The sequence below is a fragment of the Peromyscus leucopus genome, chromosome 6 (genome assembly GCF_004664715.2).
Source record: "Peromyscus leucopus breed LL Stock chromosome 6, UCI_PerLeu_2.1, whole genome shotgun sequence".
NCBI lineage: Eukaryota > Metazoa > Chordata > Mammalia > Rodentia > Cricetidae > Peromyscus > Peromyscus leucopus.
Window position 1 is genome coordinate 46,884,144 of NC_051068.1, and position 27,210 is coordinate 46,911,353.

General features: G+C 39.5%; 1 protein-coding gene across 3 annotated transcripts in view; it reads right to left on the minus strand.

Annotated features, from left to right (window-relative positions):
* Positions 1–24,725: 24,725 nt before the first annotated feature.
* Kpna4 (karyopherin subunit alpha 4) overlaps positions 24,726–27,210 on the minus strand; it is a 60,975-nt gene continuing 58,490 nt past the window's right edge. For 2 of the 3 annotated variants that reach the window (XM_028867218.2, XM_028867219.2), the window contains one exon: positions 25,685–25,909. In XM_028867218.2, coding sequence (XP_028723051.1) covers positions 25,700–25,909 — 210 coding nt within the window. In that variant the 3' untranslated portion in view covers positions 25,685–25,699. Of the gene's footprint in view, positions 25,910–27,210 lie in introns of all 3 variants that reach the window. The other variant, XM_037206655.1, reaches the window with a different exon arrangement.

The window sequence follows — 27,210 nt, forward strand, 5'->3', positions numbered from 1 at the left end:
ATGATTGCTAATCCCTGTTATTTTGTTGATGGTGGTGGTGGTGGTGGTGGTGTGTGTGTGTGTGAATGTATGTGCTTCCCCTCTTTTGGTTTTGCTAATGTGAGATTATTTATTTCCTGTGTTTTCTGGGTATAGTTAAGTTCCTTGGGTTGGAGTTTTCCTTGTAGTCCCTTCTGTAAGGCTGGATTTGTAGATATTGTTTAAATTTGACTTTATCATGGAATATCTTGTTTTCTTCATCTACTGTGATTGAAAGTTTTTCTGGATATAGTAGTCTGGGCTGGCACCTGTGGTCTCTTAAGAGCCTGCAGGACCTCTTCCCAGACCCTTCTGGCTTTTAGAGTCTCCATTGAGAAGTTGGGTGCAATCCTAATAAGTCTGCTTCTATGGTATTTGGTCTTTTTCCCTTGTAGCTCTTAATCTTCTTTGTTCTGTGTTGTGGAATATTTAACTAAGCAAAGATGTGTTTCATTTGTTTATGTTGTATTTGTTTAACTATGTAAAGATGTGTTGCATTTGTGTTAATTAAATAAAATTAACCTGGGCTCAGAGAGGCGGGGTTAGCAGCTGGTTGACATGAAGTAGCAGGGAGGAGCCTAGCGTGGGTTTTTTAGCTAGGATGGCGTGGAAGGAGAGCGGCTTCCAGGATGCAAGCACAGAGAAAGTTAGCCAGTGGCTACTCTACTCTCTGAGCTCTCAGGGTTTCACTCTGGCCTTACAACCTCAAGTTTCTTTAGAACAATGGAGATTTAGTTAAACCTACCTTTAGTGGCAGCAACAGAGCCATTGTCTGGGGAAACGGAATTCTACCCAGGCTATGGATGGCCTGAGTGGCAGAGCTGCTAGTAGTTAAAAAGTGCAACCACCTGGATAAGGTAAAAACAGCAGTTCTGCATGATTAGTGTTTTGATTATTTTGTGGTAAGAGGAAATTCTTTTCTGGTCCAATCTATTTGGTGTTCTGTATGCTTCTTATACCTTTATAGGCATCTCTTTCTTTAGATTAGAAATTTTTTAAATGATTTATTTATTTTTACAAGGATTGGTGTTTTGCCTGCATGTATGTCTGTGTGGTGGTATCAGATCCCCTGGAACTGGAGCCACACACAGCCATAAGCTGGCAGGTGGGTTCAGGGAATTGAGCACAGGTCCTCTGGAAGAGCAACCAATACTCTTCAACTGCTGCGCCATCTCTCCAGCCCCCAAATTTTCCTCTGTGCTTTTTTTTTTTTTTTTTTTTTTTTTTTTTTTTTTTTTTGTGTGTGTGTGTGTGTGTGTGTGTGTGGTTTTTAGAGACAGGGTTTTTCTGTGTAGCTTTGGTGCCTGTCCTGGATCTCGCTCTGTAGACCAGGCTGGTCTTAAACTCACAGAGATCCACCTGGCTCTGCCTCCCAAGTGCTGGGATTAAAGGTGTGTGCCACCACTGTCTGGCTTCTGTGCTTTTGTTGAAAATATTTTCTGGGCCTTTGAGCTGGGATACTTCTCCTTCTTCTATTCCTAATATTCTTAGGTATGGTCTTCTCATAGTCCCAGATTTCCTGGACGTTTAGTGTTAGGAATTTTTTAGATTTAACATTATCTTTGACTGATGTATCTATTTCTTTTATCATCTCTTCACCAGCTGAGATTCTCTTGCATCTCTTGTTTTCTCCTGGTGAAGCTTGCCTCTGTAGCTCTTGTTCATTCACCTAGATTTTCATTTCCAGAATTTCCTCAATTTGTCTCTTCTTTATTGCTTTTATTTCCAATGTCAGGTCTTAAACAGTTTTGTTTCTTTCACCTGTTTGGTTTTTTCCCTTTGGTTTCTTTAAATAATTTATTCATTTCTTCTAATTTTTTTCTCAATTTCTTTAAGGTATTTATTTCCTCTAAGGACCTCTATCATCTTCATAAATTTGGTTTTTAGGTCTTTTTCTTTGCTTCAGAAGGGTTGGGATATTCAGGGCTTGCTGTAGTAGGATAGCTGGACTCTGGTGGTGAAATATTGCCTGGCTGTTGTGTCCTTACTGTGGTGCCTAAGTTTCTAGGTTTGGGTGATCATAGGTCTAGGTGCTGATTTATGAGTTTTGTTTTTTTGTTCCTTGGCTTCTGTTTCTTTTCTGGTCTTCTGGACAGTGTGGCCTGTGGTTGAGCAGGGGGTCTCCAACCTAGGTGGGGGTTGGACTTCTGGTGGCTTGTGTGACCTCTGATCAAGCAGGGGGTCTCTGGATTGGTCAAGTTGGGTGCTGGGATATGGCAATGAGAGGAATGGGGAACGGGGGGGGGGTCCAAGAGAGTTGAGAGGTCCACTGGCAGGCAGCCTAACTTCTTGCCACTCGCATGGCCTTTTCAAAAATTTTATTTTTTTAAAAAGATTTATTATATATACAGTGTTCTGCCTGCATGTATGCCTGTATGCCAGGAGAGGGCACCAGATCTCATTATAGAAGTTGTGAGCCACCATGTGATTGATGTGAATTGAACTCAGGACCTCTGGAAGAGCAGCCAGTGCTCTCAACCTCTGAGCCATCTCTCCAGGACCCAAAATTTTATTTTTTAAACTTAAAATTTAATTCTTGTGTATGTGTGTGGGGGAGGAGCATGTATATGTGATTTCTGGTGTACAAAGAGACCAAAAGAGGAAACCTCTAAGCATAGTGGTACATGCCTGTAACTGAACTCTCTCAAGGAAGGAGGACCTAAAGTTCAAAGCCACCCTCAGTCACATACTAAACCAAGGTGGGGGAATGAATAACTTCAAGAAAGTTCTAAGGATATACACAGACACGTATACTCTAAGATTATTTTAAATCATGTATATGGGTGTGTGTCTGTGGAGAAAGGACACTGGATCCTGGAGTTATAGTCATTCACTCAGGTAGGCGCTGAGAACCAGACACTGGTTCTTTACAAGAGCAGCAAATGCTGTTAGCCATTGAGCCATATCTCCAGCCACAGGAAGTTTTATTTTTTAATCCACAGATGTCTCATCTGTTATCTCCAGGACTATGGATTTTCATTTTGCTTTATTTCTTCCATGACAGTCCCTTGTAGACTAGGGTTGGCCTCAAATTCAATTTCTTCATTCCTGCAGAATCCAGTAGGCTGAGGCAGGGGAAACAAGCCTTTGGCCTAGCCATCAACCTGAACTACAAAGATTTGAATGGTAGTGTATTCCAAGATACTGTCTCAACTCAAACAGTTACAGTTAATGAAGGAGATGGGCTGGATGGGAAAACCATCTTTTATCCTCATATCTGTGTATGGGGTGCATGTGGTCCAATGTGCTCTAAGAAATCAGGCTGCAAAAGGCATGAGGAGTGAGCCATCAAGTCACACTTTCCACTGTCTTTGCATCAGTTTCTGTCTCCACGGTCCTGTTCCGGTTAACTTCTTGCCTTGATGTCCCTCTGCCATGTACTGGGATGTGGAACTGTAAACTGGCAAACACTCTTTGCTCCTCAAGTTGCTTTCAGTCATAGTGTTTCACCACAGCAATGGAAACCTAAGACAGCATGTCTGATCAAAGACAGCACACCTGTGTACAAGCACATGCACACCCAAGCTCGTGAAGGCCAAAGATTGACATCAGGTATCTTCCTAATCACTCTCCACCTTATATATTGAGGCAAGGTCTCTTAGTTGAACCCAGAACTCACCAGTTCAGCTAGTGCAGCTAGCTGGCTTGTTCAGGAGAACTTCCGCCTCCTCTCCCCATGCACTGGGATTACTGCTTTGGTCACTGTCCACCAGGTGTTTTATGTGGGTGCTGAGGATCTGAACTCTGCTGTTCATGCTTCCATAGCAAGCACTTTACACACTGAGATTTCTTGAGCCCCTCAAATAATGTTTATGTCCCTGTTGGTCTTGGGCTTCTATTTTGTTGCTGGTTGTTTTTTGGAGACAGGGTTTCTCTGTGTAGCCCTGGCTGTCCTGGAACTCATTCCGTAGACCAGGTTGCTTCAGAGATCTGCTTGCCACTGCCTCCCACATGCTGGGATTAAAGACATGGGCCAATACACCTGGCTAGTCTTGGGCTTCTTGTTGTTCTTATCAACTCTTGCAATCTAGAAAATGCAGAAGACCCACACAGAAAGAGCTGCGGCTCTAGCTCAAAATACAAGTGCTAGTCTCGCATGCATGATGCCTTAGGTCTAATCCCTGGCGTTGCAAAACTGTGCGGTGGGTGGGAGGGAGGAACCATTGACTTGAGTTTGCACTGACAATATTTTGGAATATAGCTCAGTGGTAGAACATTTTACTGAAGAAAGTATAAATGGGTACATCAAATCAAGATGGTGTAGACCTGAGTTGGATTCCGCCAGGAAACTCAGAATCAGATCAACAAAACTTTGTCAAGAAGGCAAGGATGTCTAAGAAGGAGGTGGGGGATGGGGGTTGAGGTGTAGTACAGAGTAGTGTTTACCTAGCATGCATGAGTTAGTTCATCTCTAAGACCACACAAAAGAAAAAAAATTCAACATTTATGTCCAAAGAGAGAAAAAAGGTCCCAGGATATTACCAAAATCTATAAAAACATAAGTGAGCCAAACAGGATAAGTGAATATCCACATTAGATACACTACTGTGAAGTTTCAGAAGAACAAATATAAAGAGAACAGAAAACAAGGGATAAACTATCAGGAAATGAAGGGATAAACTATTAGGAAAGCTAACTTGTAGAAGATTTACCATCAGTAATATTAGGGGCCAGCAGCTAGAGAATAATTTCTGCAGGGTCCTATTAATTTTAGATTTGAGTATAACATTCTTGTACAAATTCAAGTGAGTTAAAGCAGAGCAAAAACAAACAAACAAACAAAAAACCCTCCATGGACTATTTCTGGGAAAACTACCTGAGGCTGAATGTTTAAAAGACAATGAACAAATGAGGAAATCACAGGATTCAGGGAAGTTTTAGGTGATGCAATGGCACTTACTTTTAATCCCAGCACTCAGGAAGAGGAAGGAGTATGTTAACCTTGAACCAACCTGGCCTATATGGTCAAACTCGGTCTCAAAAAACAAACAAAATCTTAAGAAATTCATTAATCCCACCATTAGTGTGTAATGAGGCCACATTGCATAAGAAGATTGGAAGGCTCTGAAAGACACACACACACACACACACACACACACACACACACACACACACACACACGGAGACTGTAAGCAGATGGGGCTGAAAGGCTGGGTAAATTTGGAGATATGCTAAGTCCATACTTCTGTGTATATAATTAGAAACTCGGGGAAGGAGCACAACTATAGGAGAAAATCCAAGGATAATGAAAACTTAAGGAGGGCAAGATTTTGCAGAATTAATGGAATTTAAGAGAAATGAACAATTTGTCATTTGCCCTTGCCACTGAAAGTGACACAGACCTTGTGATAATCAATTTATAGAACTGTAAATACATCTGATCCAAGCATAGTGAGCGTTCTTCCTGGAGTAAGGAAAATGTTCTAATAAGATTACAGGTTTGGTTTGCAGAATTGCAAACACACTACAAATCACAGAATTACATACTTCAAGTAGGTGAACTACATGTCATGCCAATAAAGTCTTTTCTTCATTTTTTAAAAGTCAATGAAGGGGCTGGAGAGATGGCTCAGAGGCTAAGAGCCCTGGCTGCTCTTCCAGAGGTTCTGAGTTCAATTCCCAGCACCCACATGGTGGCTCACAAACATCTATAGTGGGATCCGATGCCCTCTTGTGGCATAAAGGCACACAGGCAGATAGAGCACTCACACATAAATAAATAAATCTTTTTAAAAAAGCAATGCAAAAAAACAGTGAGACAGAAAAGGGGCAGTGGTGAGGGAATAAGGATACCCTGTTTACATGCCCAAGAGTTCAAAGATAACAAAGAAAACTGATACCACAGACAGAAAGGTTTAAGTGTGTGGAGTACTGGCCTGGGGATGGAGTTGATGACTGAATGCTGGTCTAGCATGCACAAGACCCCGGTTTTGATCTCAAAATCCTCACCCCAGAAAGAAAAAGGAAAAAAAGGAACCAATAAAAATACTTTAAAAAATACCTCAGTAAACATTCTAAGAAAGGGAGTAGAAAATATTAATGAGTTCAATTTTTATGTCTTTCATCTTTCAGGCTACGGTTAAAGAATAATATCTAAAGTTGGTGAAAATCAGAAGCATAAAAGGTAAAGAAAAATAAGCCAGGCATGGTGACACATGTTTTTAATCCCAACACTTAGGAGGGAGAGACAGATTTCTGAGTTTGAGGCCAGCCTGGTCTACAGAGTGAGTTCCAGACCAGTCAGGGATACACAGTGAGACTGTCTAAAAAAAGCTGGCAAAAATTAACTATAGAGAGACGTTGAAACACTGAAAGCTTTGGATGTAGCCTTGTAGGCAATGAAAGTGAGAGTGAGCGAGAGGCTGAGACATCTCATTAGCACCTCTCAGACTATTTCTCTTCACTCATGGGTCTGCAGTTCTTTGGTGAGAGAAAGCAAAAGCAACAAAACAGATGACAAGGATACAATTAGGAAATAAAAAGAAAATAGTTATGTGGCTCCCCCAAAACGCTGTCTTATATGAAAATATTATTTCACGTGTTTTCAATCCTCAGTTGAGTCCTTAGAAAATACAAGCAAAATAATACTTCACGGGACAAATTTGCAAAATGTGTTTTTATATAAAGCCTCTAATACTGCCACCTTGTGGTGGCAAAATAACTATGGAAGAAAAACACACAAACCACTTGCATGATACAAAATTTAAAAACTCCTTTCTGCTGTGTAGTGATTCATGCCCATAGTACCAGCAGTAGGGAGGTGGAGTGAGGAGGATCACTTCAAGTCCGAGGCCAGTTTGGTGTATGTAATGAGTTTCAGGCCAACATGGAGACCCTGTCTCAAAAAATCAAAACCAAATAAAAGATTAAATATAGTGCCCCTGTCCGTCACGATTCCTGTTTCTTTTTAAACATCTATGTAAATTTGACCTATTTATTAAATGACTTTAAAAAGCTGTTTAACTTCCAATTTAAATCCCATTTCTGTTCACACCTCTCACCCACCTCCCAATATCAAGGGGGCAAGTGATCTACTACTGAGCTACCTTTCAGTTCCTAACAGCAGCATTTTAAAAATGGAATTATAAATCATGTTGTAATTGCAGCACATGATGGGGCAGACTGCCAAAAGTCTGAAGTCAGCTTGGGCTATCAGGTGAAGCCCTGTCTCAAAAAACAACAAAAAATAGTTAGCTTCTCACTTTTTAGATGTAGTTCTATGAATTTTACAAGGAAATAGTTATGAAAACGAAACAATCAAAATTTATCTAACCACTCTCCCTCAGGGTTCCTACAGATCCCCTACAGTCATCTATTTTTGCTTTCCTACTGAATGGCAATGACTGCTCAGTGTTTTTAAGTTTTGCCTGTTCCAGATCATCATATTACAGAGTGTGATGGCATGTAAGTAGCATAATGTGATGCCTTTGGACCTGGCTCCCTCCACTAAGCATAGCCTTTCTTGAAATGTACTTATGCTGTATCCCTTTCTTCTTACAGGAGAGTGCTAGTCCATTATATTGATGCACCAACTGAAGGAACTGCTTCCTGTTGGACCAATTGCAAGTAACAGAGCTGCAAGTATTTGAGCACAGGTTTTTTTTTATGTGGATAGTTTTCAGTCCTCCTGAGCATACACCTACGAGTGGGATTGCTTGGTTGCAAGGTAAAATAATTTCCTAAGAAACGACAATACTACTTTCAAAACAAGTTGAATATAGTATTCCATCAGGCATGTGTGAACTCCATCAGGCATCCTTAGCAACAGCAAGCCATTTAAATGGCAGAAGCATCTAAACATTTTTGTACATATTTCTTGTGATTAAAGATGTTGAACATTTGCCGGGCGGTGGTGGCGCACGCCTTTAATCCCAGCACTCGGGAGGCAGAGGCAGGTGGATCTCTGTGAGTTCGAGGCCAGCCTGGTCTCCAAAGAGAGTTCCAGGAAAGGCGCAAAGCTACACAGAGAAACCCTGTCTCGAAAAACAAAAACAAAAAGAAAAAAAAAAAAAAGATGTTGAACATCTACAATAAATGAAAAAATGAGTACTTTCTGCTCACATCTTTCATGAGGTGTCTGTATGAAGAATTGATCATTTTAAACTGGTTTTCTAGTTGAGTGTATATATTGAGATTCCACTGATTCCGGCATCAACATTTGAATTTTTCTCTGCCTTGATTTGGAATGTGTAGTCCTTGGACAAAGTCTGTATTTTCATCACTTCTATATGACATCCAGCAGAAATGGTTTGTTGCAAGCGCTCTCAAATTAAGAAAGCATGGCCTGAAAGCACAAGAGATGATCCCCCAGGGCCACTGGGGTCCAGTGATAACAAAAATGGACAGCTGGAGCTTCCAAGTGTCACCCAAACAGTCCTGTCTTGTCACTTTAGAGCCAGCTTGTGAAGGAAAATGTTGATGTGGTGCCATAGTAGGGCAAACTAGATTTGGAGTTTTGAGACAAACCTTGTTGACAATCCCACCCCCAGGGTTGCCGGTCACTCCTTCACCATCTCAACTTCCTCCTGCCATACGTGGGCCCACCTTTATGACCAGCTGCTCTAAAAGCTTCCTCTCCATGGTTTTTGTCTCCATTCTTCTCTCAGTAATGCCCTACAACTAAGATGACAGATTGACTTAAAGGACCAAATTGCTACCTAACCCTTCACTTAAGACTCAAAGTATCATTACTGCTCGGTGGGTCCGTCCCACTGTTCCTGCTGTCAGCTTTCAGGATCACTTGACTCATCTAACTCCCGAGTTGGAGGTCCTCTGCTTCCTAACTCCTCCACTTCATGTCTGAGCTAACTAGCCATCCTTTCCTCTCCATATATTAGTTCATTAAAGAGTATGTGTAGGGCTGTGGGGTGTGGCTAAGTGGCAGATCATTTGTTAGCAGGTAGAAGACCCTGGGTTTGTTTTGCAGCCCTAATGAGGCAAATAAATAATGAAGACTGAAAAAAAAAATCAAAGAATGTTTTATGTTCCTGGCCATTGGCTACACTATTTCTGCTATTATCAGCAATATATTACCACCCCCACCCCCAGAGACAGGGTCTCTGTAGTTCTGGCTGTCCTGGAACTCACTATGTAGATCAGATTGGTCTGGAACTCAGATCTATTTGCCCTGCTTCCAAAGTGCTGGATCAAAGGCCTGCATAGTCAAAAAAAGAAAATAAATTCTGCAAGACTTATTTCCTATTTTTGATAGTGGGTGCTGAATAGAGCCTTGTGCATATTAAGCAACGCTCTATCATTGAAATACAACCATGTTATGTATTTCCTTTTCTATTTTACAAAAAACAGAGGGCAGAGGTTGGGTATGATAGAGCACACCTGTCTGTAATCCTAGCACTTGGGAGGTGAAGCAAGGTTCTCAACTTGAGACCATTCTGAGTCACAAAGCAAGACCTTGTCTAAGAAAGGCTGGAAAGCCATAGAACTGAAACAGACAATCAGTGTCTTTAAGTTGGCTACAGAGGCAGAGGTCAGAGTCAGGTTGATTACTTGTGCATTGCTGTCCAGGCAAACTTGTAATTATGTGGTCAATCAGCACTACATCAATCAGTTTCATACTATACCAATTACTCACCTTTATGATTTGGGCTCTTTGTGCAAAATGTATTATAATGGAGTTATTTCAATAAATGACACTTCAAAAACTGAGTTGTGCCATTAGTTTTAGAACACACAAGGTTGCCTCTGTTTCGTAGTATAGAAACTGGTATTTGAAAAAATACACAAGGATCCATTTTCATATCCCGTGAATGCCAGACATCCAGACTGGACATGGAGAAAAGGAAGCAAGCATTCTCCTATTGAGAAATGTCTCTTTCCTTCCTACAGAAAATCTCCTAGATTTTAGAGGTAATGAGGAAAAATTTAAAAATTCTAAGTTGAAAAGACTTTTAGGTAGCCATGTGAGAAGTTGCATCATTATCACACACGTTTATTGAGTGCCCATAGAATTCACGGCACATTCATGGTGTTTACATAGCTTTGCTGATATGCTGACCTTGCCCTTAAGGAGCTTACAATCTAGCGGGAGAAAGACGAGAAACGCAGGTGTGAAAGCAATGAGTGAACAGACACTACAGACTGGAAAATCACCATCAACATAAAACACATATTGCAAAATGAGAGTTAATGGGGATGGCAAAGATGGTAGATAGGCTTGGCTATATTCCTGACTTCCTGAAGGACACAGGTTTAGAATAGGGAAGGGACAAGAGTGAAGTAGAAGCCAAGATACAAAGGGTAAGTTCTCCCTTCCTCCTTGTACTGGAAGCACATGACTACCGGGAGTGATAATGGGGAGGCAGTTTGCAGTGTTCTTAGCACCTCTAACCACAGTGGATTTGGATGAGAACAAAGCTACTATTTAGACAACAATCTTAAACTGGTTCAAAGGAGAAATAAAAAGTTTTTCTGCACCAGCTCTATTACATACATAATGCTTCAGGTTCAATGTTTAAGATGGCCAGAGATACCACTATGTTAAAGACCAGCAGGTGGCTATGAAAACACAGATGTGGCAGAACTGAAGGAGTTACCCAGGTGGTGCATCTGCAACCCTGGGAACTACTAGATTTGTTGAGGACTTCACCTTTTCCTGACGGCAGCACACTGGCAAATCAAAAGGGAAACAGCTACAGGTAGGAGCTATCCAGAACCACCTGACAGCTATGTTTCATGCAGAGTTGAACAGAGGTAAAACTCTGAATACTGTAGAAGTTATCTAGTACATCCCATTGATTGTGAGTTAAAGTATGGAAACTTTCTTCTTCTTTTGTCAAGTTGGAGAGTTAGATAGTATTACTATATCCCCAAACAGTAAAAGGGCAGGCTGAGGATGTAGCTCAGTGGTGTTCAGCATGTTCAATACACATACCCCTGAGCACACACAATAAAAAGGCAGCTGTATACTAATGAGGAAGGGCTCAGAGGGATGGAGAGGGCACCGAGGGAATTATCTGGAAGGCAAATAACTACCGACTGATTTTTACCATAAAAACATGTAGATTATTAGATATTCCCAGTAGCTGTTCCAAATTAGGAGTAAGAGCAGATTTGAGGATCTTTGGGTAAAATTAGCAACTATAGTCAAAGAGTTCCTAAGTCTTTACCCATTCAGAGGCATTAACGGGTGACAACTTCATCCAACAGTAGTATTTATAAGTGGGGCATTTGAAACCTAAGATTAGGCAAGGTCATTAGAGCCTCCATGATGCAGTGTTTGTGGGATAAGATATCAGGCAAAAGGACATATATATTCCTATAAGTGCTCCACCTCTTGTCATGTGATGCTCTTGTTTACGAGGGTGGCCATCACTAGATGCAGCATGTTCACCTGGACCCAAGGTAAACCTCTTTAAAACTTACCCAGTCTGAGGTATTCAATTATTAAGAGAAAATAAAAACCAGACCAACACAGTTATCCAGATCAGAAGTGAAATACAGTTAGCAAAAATAAGGATACAGGCTTTAAGAGTTACAGAAAAATATATTTTTTTCTTTTTGGTGTGTGTGTGTGGAGGGTGTGGGGGCACATCCATGGAGGTCAGAGGCCTACTTCTGAGAGTCCGTTTTCTCTTTCTACCAAGTGGGCTACAGGGATCAAACTCAGGTCATCAGGCTTGGTGTTAAGGACCTTTACTTTACCCTGGGAGCCATCTCCCCAGGCCCAAACTTTCTTTACAAAGATTACAAGTAGACGAACCAACAGTTTGAAAAAGCTAAGTAACTTGGGGTAGGCAGCACACTTTGAGATACAGGGGAGCCGAACTCCGTGGAGGAAAGGCAAGCAATAGAGCAGAGAATCAACAAGGACTGCTTCAGCTCCATACTGGGAGGCACTTTCCTGTATACTCTCAGCTGGTCGCACCAAGCAGAAGCTACTAAAACTAATGCCAGAAAAAAGAACAGCCTCGACACAGCCACACCCCACTATTCAAATAGTGTCTGGTGTATAAAAGGAAGCCCTAGGATTTTTGCAGATTGCGTACTTCAATTATATAATAGCGCACTATTTCTAGTTAAGTCTACCAGACGAAAAGCTGTAAATTTATTCACGTAGGACAGATATTCCAGATGACAGAAATCTCACTATCTCTAGTAATTTCGGTAAAAAAACAAAAAAAACACGAGAATCGCAACCATAACCAAAATCAATATCAAATCCGCAAAGATGCAGTAGAACCCAACTACTTTCTAATCACAGTGCGTTAGACCCCCACTTTGCGAGCCATGGTCTTATAATTGAAGAGTTAATGATGTTACACAGGGAAAAAGCAAGCTTACAAATGTTACCTGTAAGCCTTCAGACTCTGGTGAGCTGGATGCAATGAGTACGGTGTGAGCAGAGGTAATGGACATGGAAGTACCTGTCTTCCTCCTGTGATCTCAGCAATGCATTCATGTAAAAAATCTTGAATTTTTTTAAAAGGAAACTCCTCTCATCTCCCCGTTTCAGAATGCTTTAATACATAGGACAGCCCACCAACTGATGCATGATTGAAGGTAAGACCACTATAGTTAAAGATGCCATGTAGCAACATAATTACCTCTTATGTATTTTAATAAAACGCAACACCATGAAAATCCTTATCTCCAGTACATGTACGTTACACAACATCACACACCACATCCCTACATCACTAGATCACCCTCTCTGGACGAGCAGCATAAAATATTATTGCAGTCGGTAGGATATCTATAGTGCAGGCTGTCTCTCACGAAACAGGCAAAGGTCATTAACAAAAGAAAAATGGTTTATATAATTTAATCAGTATTAAAGAAGCATATAAGAATTAATGTGTTACAAATTTGATAGGTTTAATGGTTCTAGTTAATAGTTATATGAATATATTATGAACAAATAGTTTCTGGTTTTTCTAATGATTACATTTATTGCGGGTGACATTATTATATATTCTTCGCTCATGTATAGTCTAGCTACCACCAAGTAAATTAAAATCGCGTAGGACAATCATGAAATATTTACGATCTAACAAACAGCAAAAAATTTTAAATTAATACACATTAAATAAAGGCTTGACTAAAGCCTGAGTGTTAGCCTCTCGCATACTAATGTTGTGTTGAACACATAGTTGACAAATTAAGAATACTAACTGTATATGAACAACTCCATCTATGATAGTGGAAGTGGGGAAAAATCTGAGCTCTTCAGCTACAATTGTCCCTATAAATTGTAGTGACTCTAGGACATGAAGATCCCTGATTGTCAATAACATCTTACTACGACGGAAATTAGGACAGATCATTGTTGATTCTGTAATTTTGGATCACTCCTACAAAACTTCCAACCACCAGCTTTTAGCACATTGCAAACTATTAATTATTATTAATAAATAATACTATAGAGCGAGAGAGCGTACAGAAGCTTGATAAGCTAGGAGCTTAATTGTTATGTCGTTCTTACAGGTAATACTTAACGAAAATTGTATGCTTTATACTGTGTTTGTGTGCAGAGTGAACACTTCCTAAATTATTTCCATACTTCATAGATACTATACTATTATGATGACATGAACGTTACGAACTGACACCACTGGCCTCTCTCATTACACCACTCTATGCTACCTGGTCATGTAAACACACTTTGTTATCAATACCATCTCCTGCTAGAGTGGAGTGTAAAGCGATCATGTTAATCTGCAATGCCACAATTCATACTGTGGAATTGACTGCAAGTTAAAACGTATCAAATCGTGTGAAAAAAGATTTTGCAAAACGTTAATATAAAGGAACCTAATTTAGTTATTGGTTTTATACTTTAAATCAAAAGAGCAAACTTAACCTTGGAATGCAGGGTAGAATCTGACACTTACGAGAGACAGCTCGGGTATAAAAGAGGCATGGCGCACTCCCTCAGTCGCAGATTATCGTAAGTCCTCCTGTAAGTCTTGAAGGAAAGCAAGCAGCCAGGAGCTCTATATGACTGATCAGAGAAGAGATTGTCAGCGATGAGCTCATGCACAAGTTTAAGCTACAGTCTCCCGCTCGAGAAATGAAAACTTGAGCTCTTATTGTAATACGAAACCCTGACGTCTGTAAGAATCTTCTACTATATACTATATATATCTATTCTATAGTAACTCCGTATCACAACAAAATACTCAAACGGATTTTTCTGAGTATGTCATTGCTCAATAGAGGCGCCAGCAAGTCTTCCCCCGTATCTGTCTATATAAAATCAAGTCCTGAAGTTAATGTAATGATATATCTGAAGACAGAACTTCATTAAGATATACTGTGGAAAGTGCCCTTAGAATATCACATTCTGAACATCCGTCTTAGCGATCTAAAACACTCTTCTAGTTAATTCAGTACCTCAATTAGACATGATGCAAAAAGTACCTCACTCTACCCAAATTGTGTAGCTCCAAGGCCAAATTAACTAAATCAATCCAGGTACATTTTCCAGTGATGTGCAGGACTCTTGATAAATATAGAAATGCTTAGTTTGGTTAAGTAAAGACCCCTAGAGCTAGAATTAAGAGGAAATACAAGTAACCAGCCCCTCACAATAGCACAGCACAATTTACTGATGCCTTATCGTAGTATATAATAAATAATGACCTCATAATTATATTAAATAAAAAAATCGAGAACATGACAGTTATCTCTGGATACTCCCGCATCCTGAACTCATTCTTTTTTATATCGTCAGGCTGATTAAGTTACCGAATAGAACTCCAACTCCCCTACTTTACGAACCAATCGCTGAATAACACTGCAATAGTACCACCATCATTGCAATGGCGATGAACACGAAACGAAGTAATTTTAAAGTACATGACAGACCTGTGGCTAGTCTGAGCGATATTAATAAGCAGAATATTATGTAATTATATAGGTAGCACTTGAAAAAGAAGCGTGTAAAAGTGGTACTAAAGGTTATATGGCAAGGTCAATGAAAGAAACCAACAGCAAAAGAATGACAAAAGCATCTTATAGGGTGAGAAAATATATTTCCAAGCCAAATAGACTTATATACTAGATATTTCCCCTTTATCAGATATAATCTGAGATATTTGGTTCAATCGTAAACAAATTTCTCACAGTAATACATCGAGCTAAGAGGAATTCTTAAAAGCTATTTGTTATATTATGCCTGACACAGTTTCTATGAGATGATCAGAAAAGCATTACCTCAGGAGAAGTATAGAAAACCAATCAGAATGTCCCATCCGAGCCAGTTAGTAATGTTAAGAATACAAGAGTTTAAGACCCTCAGTAGCTTTATGGAGATTCTCAATAATAGGCATTCCCACACATATTTGTTTTTACTATTCTACTGACACATGCAGGGGGTGCTCATGCACAATATAGCCCATGTTGAGGATTTGATACTTCGCTATCCATCCAAATTCGAGCGCCTTGTTTCTCTTCTTTGAGGGGACCCAAGGGGGGAGACCCTTTTCTGAAGCGGGGGGAAGGGGGAGCTTTTGGGAGTTTTACAGCAGTATGACCAACCATGCTCAGCTCCTACCAGAATCCATTATCATATCATAAATACACACACTATCTTCTCTTGTAGGATTTCGTTAAAGTCCTGATTATAAAGCTCGGCACTGGAACTCTCACAGTTAAATTAAAAAAACAACTAGGTAGATAATAGCATGAACCCAGCGTTAGTATACTGCTGACTTCTCGCAGAGAATCACACTTTCTAAAAGCAAAAAATAAGTTGGGTATGCAATACAACTATCATTTTGCAAAGCAAATAGATATGGCTATTGTCTAGATGCATTTAACCAAATAGAGCTCAAGCTGTTCTTAAACCTACTTGTGACTTGCCTTACATTTGAAAGTAGGAGGAAGAAGTTCAAAAAGTCCTTTGAAGGTTGCAAAACAGGGAAAAGTTGCAAGTAGATAAAGGTGAATTCAAATCTAAAAATTAGATGTGCGAATGAGCAGATAAAATAACACACTATGCCCAGATAAGATAACGATAATTGATACAGCTTTATACATATCCCATATGTCTTGATTCTAAACTGGAGAAAAGGGTCCTAAACGTAGAACAAGAAGCTAACAGAAGCCTAGCTGAAGCTTCAGTATACAAGTCTCCACGCTTGACGTTACCATACTTAAGATCGAGAAAAAAGAACCAAGAGGAAGCCAACACACACACACACAATTCCACTCCTCAGGTAAGCACTCGATTGCTGGAAGTTTTATGATGATTATTCCCGTGATAGACAGCTTCCTACGGCCTGTCACCTTCTACTTGCGAATAGAACTTTGACAGGCTAGGTTTCTTAAGCAATGCTCTAGTTTGATAATAAACTGTGTAACCAAATGTTTTTGATGTGACACAGGAAACTGTCGGCTAGAAAAATACTCGTAGAGTTCTAAACAAAGAGTTGAAAGACACCAGAATAATGTATATCCATTACAGTTTCAGATTAATTACCAGTTTGATTTTTAAACACAAAGTAGATATAAGCTAATGCGTGTGCCTTAACTCGTGGTCACCGTGTTTCCTCTGTATCAAGCAAAACTGATTCTTTCATCGCAACACGAATCTGTGCCCTCAAAGGGGAAAGGCACGAGCCCGTTCCTACAAGTGATCCACCTGGTATAAAGAGGTTCTTTAATGTACAAATGTGCACTCCTCACGTTGAGATTTGTAGCATCATGCAGTACTTTTACCTTAGGGTGCATAACCTTCATAAACTGAGAAGTGCCTCCACTAGGCTTCGTGACCGTAATCTGTATTCCAAGTTTATAAATAAACCACGTGTGGATCATACACACTTTTATATTGCAAGTACTATGTAAAGAAATACAAGTTCATCCCTAAAGGTGGCTCAAAATAATTGTCTACTCGCTGTCCCTCCGTAACATACTAAATAACAAATAACAATATAAAGATTCATCAATACAATTAAAACAGAATTAGGCATATGATCATAAAGTGTTCCAAAAACCACTCATACTTTATTTGATACTATCTACTCTATAAACTCTTCATCGGTCTTTAGTCAAGCAGATAGTACGAATATAGCCACCCAAATGTACCTTGTAGAATGCTTTCCTCATTCATTTTTGCATAGAGAAACAAAGTTTGAAAGACAAGTTAACATTTAAACACTAGCACAGGGGTAGTTTCTATCACAACTGAAAAAACTTTTATCTTCTTCATGTTTACAGGAACTGCAGACGAAATCTAAGATAACATATTGCTGTAGATTACTCCTACCTCATGCAAAACTTATGTTTCTGCTGAAAAATGAAGAAGAATGAGCGTTTGAAAAGTCTACATTCTAGAGTAAAACTATGGGAAGTAATGACGGAACAATTGAGTTGAAAGTGCGAATACTCTTGACAGATCACAGTTCTACTCGGAGAAACTCTATGGATATCATTTCATGGCAGTTTAGATGAATCTACAAGCGTAAACATCACGTTTGTTTCCTGATAGAGCTATTGGCAAGTTTTCCATAGCAATCAAAACACTCACTGTGCACACATCAGCACATGGCGGGCCACTGAACCTCTCTTGAAGTTCTTCGTACCTTCGCAGAACAACTATACATAAAGAGCAAACTATAAAAACTAAGTAACACAGTAAATAAAAAGCCGACTCGAATATATAAAAAAGGCCGAAGGAGACCCGGAATAGGTAGTACAATGAGAGAAAAAATAGAAAACCACAGGCTAGCGCAGCCATAATTTACCAATGTAACTGCTCGCAAACACGTGTCTTTGGCTGTTCCATGGACCAGCGGGTGTACATTAACACTGTGTGATCTCAGCGTTGTATGAAAGATCTACTAGGTTTAGTTAGGTCAGCCCCCTGAGAGCGGTGGCGAGTATCACCAGCTTGCAAATGCGTCCACGTACAGCACACATCAGACCACACGTCTCGTACACAGTCAGTCCATCCCACTAGTATTAGAGATCGCTTCATCATGGAATTCGGGCCGCGTGTATGATGATAGTAGGCCCGTATGGAATTTGAAATATAACACCAGCCTGGCCTCTCTACTACTTCCACGGGACCCTGAACATCAATCATTCATCACCCTGTCTTTCATTATTCACATCATCTTAGCTTCACATGATGTCAGGGCTCTAAAGGGCTTCACTTCCTTGAGTTCTTATATGGCCTCTGCACTTCATGCTTGACAAGGCTGGATGTGACAGCACTTCACTTTCCCTCAATGATAGTGGAGTAGAGTCAATAGCTCTGTTCTCAGGCTTTGAGCCGAAGACCGGCGACCGTGTAGCCCTTTGACTCTTCAACCTAATAGCATTCGCTGTTCAAGCTTTCCTTAGCACTGCCACTCATTCGTAAACAGCGTCGCATCCCCACCTGCCATTCGTGACCTCATGTTGGGCATTTCTGGTGATTGCCAATGTTGATCGTCACATTTTCATCCATTCGATCCGAAGAGAGTCCTATAGTGTCTCACAGCAAGCGATGTATTAACAGAAGATGACGTCGAAGCTTGTATGTGGCTATCAACTCACCCTTTATATGTTAATTATATAGAGAGTATTGACATGATATGAAATTATATAAGATAGAGGTATATGAGCTCAGGCTTCATGTGTAGCCTAACTTCAGCAAGTTATCTCTCATAAAAACTGGAACCCCTCTGTTGGTACATTGCAGTATGAATTGAACAAATGTTGCCACCTAGATGATTAACGGTTTGCAAGGTGCGAACCCGAGGAAGCAAGGGCATAGAAGGATATCTTTCAGAATCAATCTGAGATAGGAAGCATTAGTAGTCGTTGAAAAGAACTAAACCTGCTAGATTTGTTATGTAAAGTAGGCTCTAACCGTGATGATACAAAAAATAGATTACTAATATTAAGTAAATGGAATACTTTACTATTTTACGCCTAAATAAAAATGTAAGACATATTATCTAATGGTGACTGCCTAAGACACAGTCTCAAATGATTAAACTTCTCATTCCATTTAGAAACCGCCCTGAAACTTTAGCTGTCCAAGGCGAATAACCGAAGAAGAAACAAGTATTATCACAGGGGGAGAAACAACCTTATTGGACCAGGTAACTTGAAATGGCTCAGATTTGACAAAGCTGAGAAGGCAACAGTTGCACTCTCGTTAACTTGTGTAAAAATCCTGATATATATGAGGAGAACATAGATGTGCATCTGCAACAATATTTTAAGAGTGTGAAAAAACTGTAAAGCAGTAAAGTGGTATTTTACTAGGTCGTAGTTTCCTTGGCTTATATTGGTAAAACTAAGAAGGAACCCGGCCCATAGTATTTTATCGTCAACCAACCGCCTTAAAGTTGGAAGTTGATATTTTGGTTTGGGAACATAAGTAGTGAGCGCTCTCTGATATGCATTAGTGTTCTTTATCTTTTTTTTGTTCCGTATTTGACATCTGTTTACACTATTGAGGTATCTAGGACAGAAGGAGTTACGTGAGCTAGTCTCTTCGAAGCGTATGACTAGACTGTTCTCCATTTCGACTTTTTTTTGCCGTTCACTTCTAACCTGCACCGGCAAAGTTACGCTGGGTTCTGCCTATTTTACCACACTAGTAAGAAACAAAACTGGAGATTTGCCCGGGTTCGGTTGGCAAACTTCCGGAGTAGTCTGGCCACACCTCCGGCTCACAGATGTCTCAAAAAAAATGAGAATACTTATGTGCGTGTGACTACCTCAAACAACCATATAGACCATAAATATGGATTTACCAGGATAGTAATGTCTTCTAATTCTCACTTTTGGATACCCTTCTATACAGCTCTTGCTCTATCCTGATAATCCTTACATAAATTGGCGATCTTTCCAAGGGATACTTTTCCAATTTTAAGACACAATAATGCTGGTAAAGGTTGTTTGCACATGCCCTGAATCCAGCACTCAGAATGAGCAGAGGTAGGCAGGTGTCTCTGAGGAGTCTAAGCGCAGAACTGCTTATGTTCTCTCCATCTAAGAAGTAATCACCTGTAGTCCTAGAAAACAAAACAACCATAAGCAAACAAACAAACAAAACAAAACATGATTAAAACTATATATCCTTAAGGATATATTCCTATACTTTGTCTGGATTTTGTTTGTTTGTTTTTTGAGACAAAGTTTCTCTATGTAGCTTTAGAGCCTGTCCTGGAACTTGTTCTATAGATCCGGCTGGCCTCCAACTCACAGAGATCCGCCTGCCTCTGCCTCTCCAGTGCTGGGATTAGGGGTGTGCTTGTCTGGATTGTTTATTTCTGAGTAGTTTAAGCTACATGTTGTGTAAGACAGGGTATCAATTCTTCCTCAGACATTTCTTGTGGTTATTAGTTTCTTTTTTTAATGTTAGATATAATATCTTTAATTGTATTATGTAGTTATGATCTAATAACTTTTGGTTCCACGTTCAAGAGGAACTAGTGCGCTTCCTATGAGTTAATCCTCAGTAAAACCCTCCAGACTATTGTTTTCCAAATAGATCTTAAGATACATTTGTATTGATCTCTCTCAGCTAATATTTGTCTGTGGTGATGTTTGAAGGTTTGGTGAGCGCATCTTTCCACGATGTACACTACGAGATAGTCATCGATGATGCACAGTGCTGAGATTCAGTTGCCTTATCACTTTTTGCTTTTTTTCTTTATACATGTATACCATTTTGGAGCACAACTGTGTATTGAAAACGGTAGTTAAAAAAAGGACAACCTGCCCCCCCAAAGAAAACACAAAGCTGAACCATATCAAGCACTTGGCAGCAGGGCTGATCTGTAGAATAACTGACATGTCCACTGCGCTCGCGTAACCCCCAGGCCTGCGGGCCTCGAGAGCTCACACATGCATTTTGGTTTTATTCTCCCTTTTTTTCTTCCTGCTCTGGACTCCTATCTCTCTTCTCATATAGTGTTAACAATAAATTAATTAATTTTTGCTTAGTTATTAAACAATGCATGCGCCACTCCACAAAGTTCCTCCGGCTCCGGTCTCTCACTGCTCTCCATTAAGTACTTAACCGATCTTATGTTAAATTCCATTTTTGCTTTCCAAAAGAGAACTAATTTTGAACCTCCAACTGTATTCTAGCTCACCTGAACCATCACCTAAACATAAATCAAGTTAATCTGTTGATTCATGAGTGGCCAAAACAAGTCCACCTAAAGTGAGAAGAGAAAAACATTCAGTCAGAATTCCCATAAGAGACGACATATGAGTTACAGATGAGTTTTGATGACCAAGCCAGCTAACGTGCCTGAAAGCATGGTAAACTTGAAACCACTGAAGTACTCGTGCAGACAATAAGAAAATCTCATGAGTACCGTTAGTAAGCCCACTTGAGCGCAATCTCTTACAAGTCTCCTTGCCAATCAATCCCATCATTTCAAATGAGAAAAATTAGGCTGTGAAAACAATCAAGATGTCAATATAGTTCGACTGATTTCTGAGGGTGTAGTGTTAGCATGCCTTTGAAGAATTTCTTGAGCACTAGTTGGACAAGCCTAAGTAGGAAGATCTACTCGAAGTTCAAAGACAGCCGAGCAAGATACCAACAGCAAAACATTTAATTATCATAACAGCTAGTCAACCCCCTAAACAACCATTGGGAAAAGCTGACTTTTCCATAACTTACTCAAAAACAAACCCCTTTAATTTGCATAATCATAATATATTGAGTGACACTTAGCTTAGATCAGATATATCTCTTTGGCTGTTAACACCTCCGATTCCTCAACTTATTGGTGATGAGCTACTTATGCATCTCATTTATTCTCTTTGTTTGTTTCTTATTTAGTGTCTTATCCATTTAATCCACCCATATAGATATATAATTTATATAATCGAAAATTTAATAAGAATATTGATGATACACATAACTAAGAACAATTCATAGAAAAGTTCATTGCAGTGAGAAAACCAAAGAAGATATACTAAGTAAATGACTGGTTATCAGTTGTGTGCTTGCTTTTTGTTTTTAGTTTTGAGAGAGTGCATCCAGGACCAGATCCGCCTCGTGATCTCAACTTAGAGGCGCCGAAAACAGCCGTCGACTATGCGGTTCTCTCCTTCTGCTTATAACCATACAGCTATAGTGAAGATTAGAGACTAGAAGTGCCACTATGTAGGTACCACTGACTTTCTTATGTTTGTTTAAAGACATGCTATTACCAACTTGCGAAAGTATTATGAACGGATAGTCCGGCAGGTGATGACAGGCCACCGCTGTTAATCCACCCAGCACGGAGGCAGAGCAGCACGTAATCTACTGCGTTCGAGCCAGCCTATGTCTACAGCAAGATCTAGGACAGCCCAAGAATTATGTTAGACAAGTTCAATGATCTTCAAAAAATTTAATAAAAAAAAGAAAAAAAATGAAAAAATGAATATTAACTATACATATCTTTTATAGATGAATTATGTTTCTTAGTAACTATGATAAATATATCTAGCTTATCAGCAGACCTGTGGAGGCACCTGATACAAATTTTCGTGTGTCATCTGTGTCTGTTTCGCTTATCTGACATCTTGTAAGTCTATATAGGGATAAAATAACACTATCAATAAACGTTTCGTCAAAGAATTAAGTTACAATGATTTTGTACTTTTTCAGCATTCTATGTTAAGAGGCTTCTTTAGTGTGCAAAATTTATCTCCCGAGATGACATATGTATCTTCCAGTTTATCTCTCTACCGTGTTTCACTTATACTGCTTGTTGCATCCAGTACTTGTCTTAAGCACTTCTTTCAATAACTTAAGATACATATCTTAATACACTACGATCCTGTTTATAAATATGTGGACAGTCATCGTGATGAAGTATCCCTCGTCAATGACTCATAGGCAAGTTTGTAGATGTCGTTCCATTTCATGATATCTGATAATTCGTTCTCGATTGGGTCTCACAGTGCGCTGGCAAGAATTTTATGACCTGTGGAAACAATTGAAGATTTAATTGTAGAAGTTAGAATAACCTTGAACACATGAAATTTTAGGTCAATGGTAGTTATCTTTGGTCTACGTGCGAGTGGTGAGTCCTAAACTAGATGTTTCATATTTACAAAGACAGAATATATTTACCTTAAAGACTAACACAAATGATTGAGCCGGGCATCCCATTTAGAGCTGGAGTGTGTGGTGCCTGGACGCACGCCTTCTTCATCCCAAGTCATCCACGTGCGAGCTAGAGATCAGCGTGGATTCTTCTGTGTGTGTAGTCGACGGCCAGGTTCGTGGGTTACAATGAGAGCTTCTCCAGGATGAATGCGCAAGTGTCCCCTACACAAGAAAAACCCTGTCTCGAAAAATCAAAAAAAAAAAAAAAAAAGAAAAAAGACTAACAATCTGAGCAAGAGCATGCAAATGTGTAAATGAATACTGTGACATCTATTAAGTAAATTATAGACCAATGTTCACAACAATAGTATAAAATTATTTTTGATTATTAAACATACTCAAGCACATCTTCCCCTTTCTAGCATCTGCCCAGCCTTTTTTGAGTATGAAAAAGAAACAGAAGATCTCGGCAATAAGTATGACGATTCTGTGACACTCAAACAATCAAGTCAAGCACAGTATGTGGGCGAAGGAGAAGCAAACCTTAGTGTGCTTATTAATTCATAGGCAGGACACTAAGAAGTGCACATCCACTAAACTTACTGCTATGCTCTACAGACTGCTGAAAAGAAGTTACTTCTCCTCATCAAGTATTCCTCTACTCATTCCTTGGAGAGAGGAAGTTATCTTGAGAGCTTGTCACAACTCACTCTCCTCTTTGTGTTTTTCCTTAAAAACTTCTCAAACTATTTGAAACACAATCACTACTTGCCTCCCTCATTTCAACTTTTCACCTGCAATTCTTCCTCAGTAATCAACAATATCTCGGGATCTGAACGCTTACGTCTCTTCCCCTAGATCTAATCTCGAACATCTCACATAATCACTGTGGAGTCCTATTGTCCTTCCCTTTGTCTACATTATTACTGCCTTCACTTCCTATAGCCTGTCCACTATGTACTTTGCTAACTGGTTTCTTTGCCTCCTGTCTCCAAAGGCCCCATGTGCCAGACATCCATCTGAACATACCCACTTGGATAAAATGTACCAAGGGCCTGTCATTCTTTATAAAAAACCCACTGAAATTTATGAAACACAGACTCCTTACCACCAGTAAGGCAAGTAATGCTCAAAGATCTTTTATATAAAATTGTTTTACTCGCCAGGCAGTGGTGGCCCACGCCTTTAATCCTAGCACTCGGGAGGCAGAGCCAGGCGGATCTCTGAGAGTTAGAGGCCAGCCTGGGCTACAGAACGAGATCCAGGACAGGCACCAAAGCAACTCAGAGAAACCCTGTCTCGAAAACAAAACAAAACATAAATAAATAAATAAATAAATAAACAAACAATTTTACTCATTAAAATGTTTATATGGTAAAAAAAATCAAGTGATAAAATTATTTCCTTATCAGTTTTACTAACTACTTTTCTAACCGAATCATTCCCTATGTGTGCTCCCCACTTTAATGGTTACTACACTATTTTCTGTTCTATCTGTCATGTTAATAATTTTTTTTTTTTTGGTTTTTCGAGACAGGGTTTCTCTGTGTAGCTTTGTGCCTTTCCTGGAACTCACTTGGTAGCCCAGGCTGGCCTCGAACTCACAAAGATCCTCCTGCCTCTGCCTCCCGGGTGCTGGGATTAAAGGCGTGCGCCACCACCGCCCGGCCATGTTAATAATTTTAACGTGCCTATTTCTTATTGCATTAGTAAAACAGTATGAATTCAGTATCTGTTTTGATTTCTTCTTCATTGTTTTCCGGGTGGGGAGACAACATACTGAGGACTGAGCACAGTACTTCACGCATATTAGTAAGCGTTTACAGAGCTATATGCCAGCTAATTAATGTCCATTTCTTACTGCATTAGTTTTCCAGTCTCAAGGCTTCCCACTAATCTTTTATAGGTTCTTCTACTCTTTCATTCACATTCCAACTTGAGTCCAATCTTACACTTATTCAGGTTGATATTCACATTTTGTTCCACAGCCACAGCTGGCACTCAGTTTTTTGTCTAGACGTTAACTTTAAGAATTAGAAAGTATTGTGTTGTTCACATTCTAGGTGGCTCTGGTCCAAAGCCTGATTTGGTGATTACTGCCCTGCAGAATAAAGTATTTGCTTTTGGACAAAGCTCTTGACTTCCTGGGGTCTGTTTCTCGAGCTTCAACTCAGGCCAGTTGCCATCTCGTACTCTGTGATTCAGCAATACTGAATTATCTATAATTTGCTGAATGCTATTTCTCACCTCAGACTTTGCTCATGTTGTGTCTCTGCCTGGAACACCTTTCATCCCTTTTTACTTTATTAATCCTTATTCATCTTTCACAATCCAGCTCAGGTGTCATTTCCTGCTTCTTCCAGGATGGATTAGGTATCCCATTTTGTTGTACATTTCTATTAGGGTAATTAGCACATTAAATCAGTTCGTATTTCTTTTTAAGTCTAAACTACATGCCTTGAGGGGCTGTTTTGTTTATCACTGTCTTCCTACTACCTTATCAGGGTGCCTTCACTATGTGGCAACAATTCAGTTACCTAAGAATATACAGAAGGTTAAACAGGGCTGTACATATAGAAGATAGTATTCTTTATTGTTACTTGATTATATATGACAGAAAAATACGGAAGTGCTATATTACTCAGAAAATCAAGGTAGTTACAAAAAGAATATTAAGTGTATATAACACTTCAGAGTAAACTTACCACCACATTCTTCTATGAGATTGGCTATGGTTTCCGCTTCATCTTCAGCCATTTTTAATATATTACTCAGTCCATCAAGTACTACTTGCACAACTTGTGCATCTTTTACAGTCAGCAAATTGCAAAAAGGTGGAATGACGTTTTGTTGAATAAGGTAGGCCACCTGAAAAATAAGGACACCATGAAATGATAAAATAAAGGCCAACTGGTTTGTTTTTTTAACTAAAATAATGTTTACTTCTAAACTCTGAGTATGAAAACCTGAACTCATCTCTCCCATGTTATTTAGATTACATTAATCAAGTACCTTCTTTTTACTGCAGCAAGTATATTTTTCTAAAATTTACTGCGAAGGGGATGACTAAAGTGAAAATAGGAAAGACTCAATTTCATATTATATAATATTCTTTTTCTGTAAAAAGTTACTTTCACCCAAGATCCTTTGCCTCTTAAGAGATTATTAAATACTAGATTGTTTTAGTAACATTATCTACTGGCTCCATGCTGTAGTGTTTTAGCATTCTGAAACGAGATGAGAGGCTATTTTTCAATGCAACAGAGGAAGACATTGGGGTACTAATTTACCACGTTACTCTTTAAACCCCTGGGACAAGGTCCTCATTAAACTTGGAGCTCAACTTTTTTCACTGAAGCTGGAAGATCCTCCTTCCTGTCCACAGTGCTGGTCTTACAGGTGTAAGCAGCAATACCTGGCTTTTTCCATGAGTGCTGGGGGTCTGAAATCAGGCCCTCACGCTGTGTATGTAGCAGGTGTTCTTACCTACAGAGCTATCTCCCCAGCCCCCACGTTTGCATTTAAACTCCTTATTTCCCCTTATGACTCGTTGTATGGACTACTCTGAGGCCTTTAGTGCCAGTGTTGCTTCTCACATGTGCACAGCGCTAACCAACTGCCACTGACTTCACCCTGTGGGTGTCTCCTTACATTTATACCTTTGCCCCGCACATTCCTCACTCTGCTTCCTACCTAGTCCCAGCTACGGTGAGACTGAGTTTAATTTCTCCTTTGTTTTTCTGCTAGTGAATTAGTTTGCAGTTATTCATTTTTTAAGGAGAATCTCTAATGTGATTTCTTTCTGCCATATTAATTTTAAGTCTGTTATTTCTCAATACTATTTTTTTTTTTTTTTTTAAAAAAACCCTCACTGTAGGTATCTTTATCTTACTCTAAAAAATTCTTGCATCGAGTCTAGGAATTTGATTTAGTGGGTAACACTTTGTCTGGCATTCATAAAGCTCTAGATTCTGCGCTCAGCTCTGGAGTCACTAGAAAATACGTCTTTCCTAAGAAATATGAGTAAAGGAAGGTAAGGAGATACTCTTACATATATATTAAAAAAGAAAAAAGAACAGAGTTTGGAGGTGTATCCCAGTTGCAGGGTACAGGCTTAGCATATGGACTCAATCTTGGGCATAATACAGAGCTCATACATAACCTAAAAC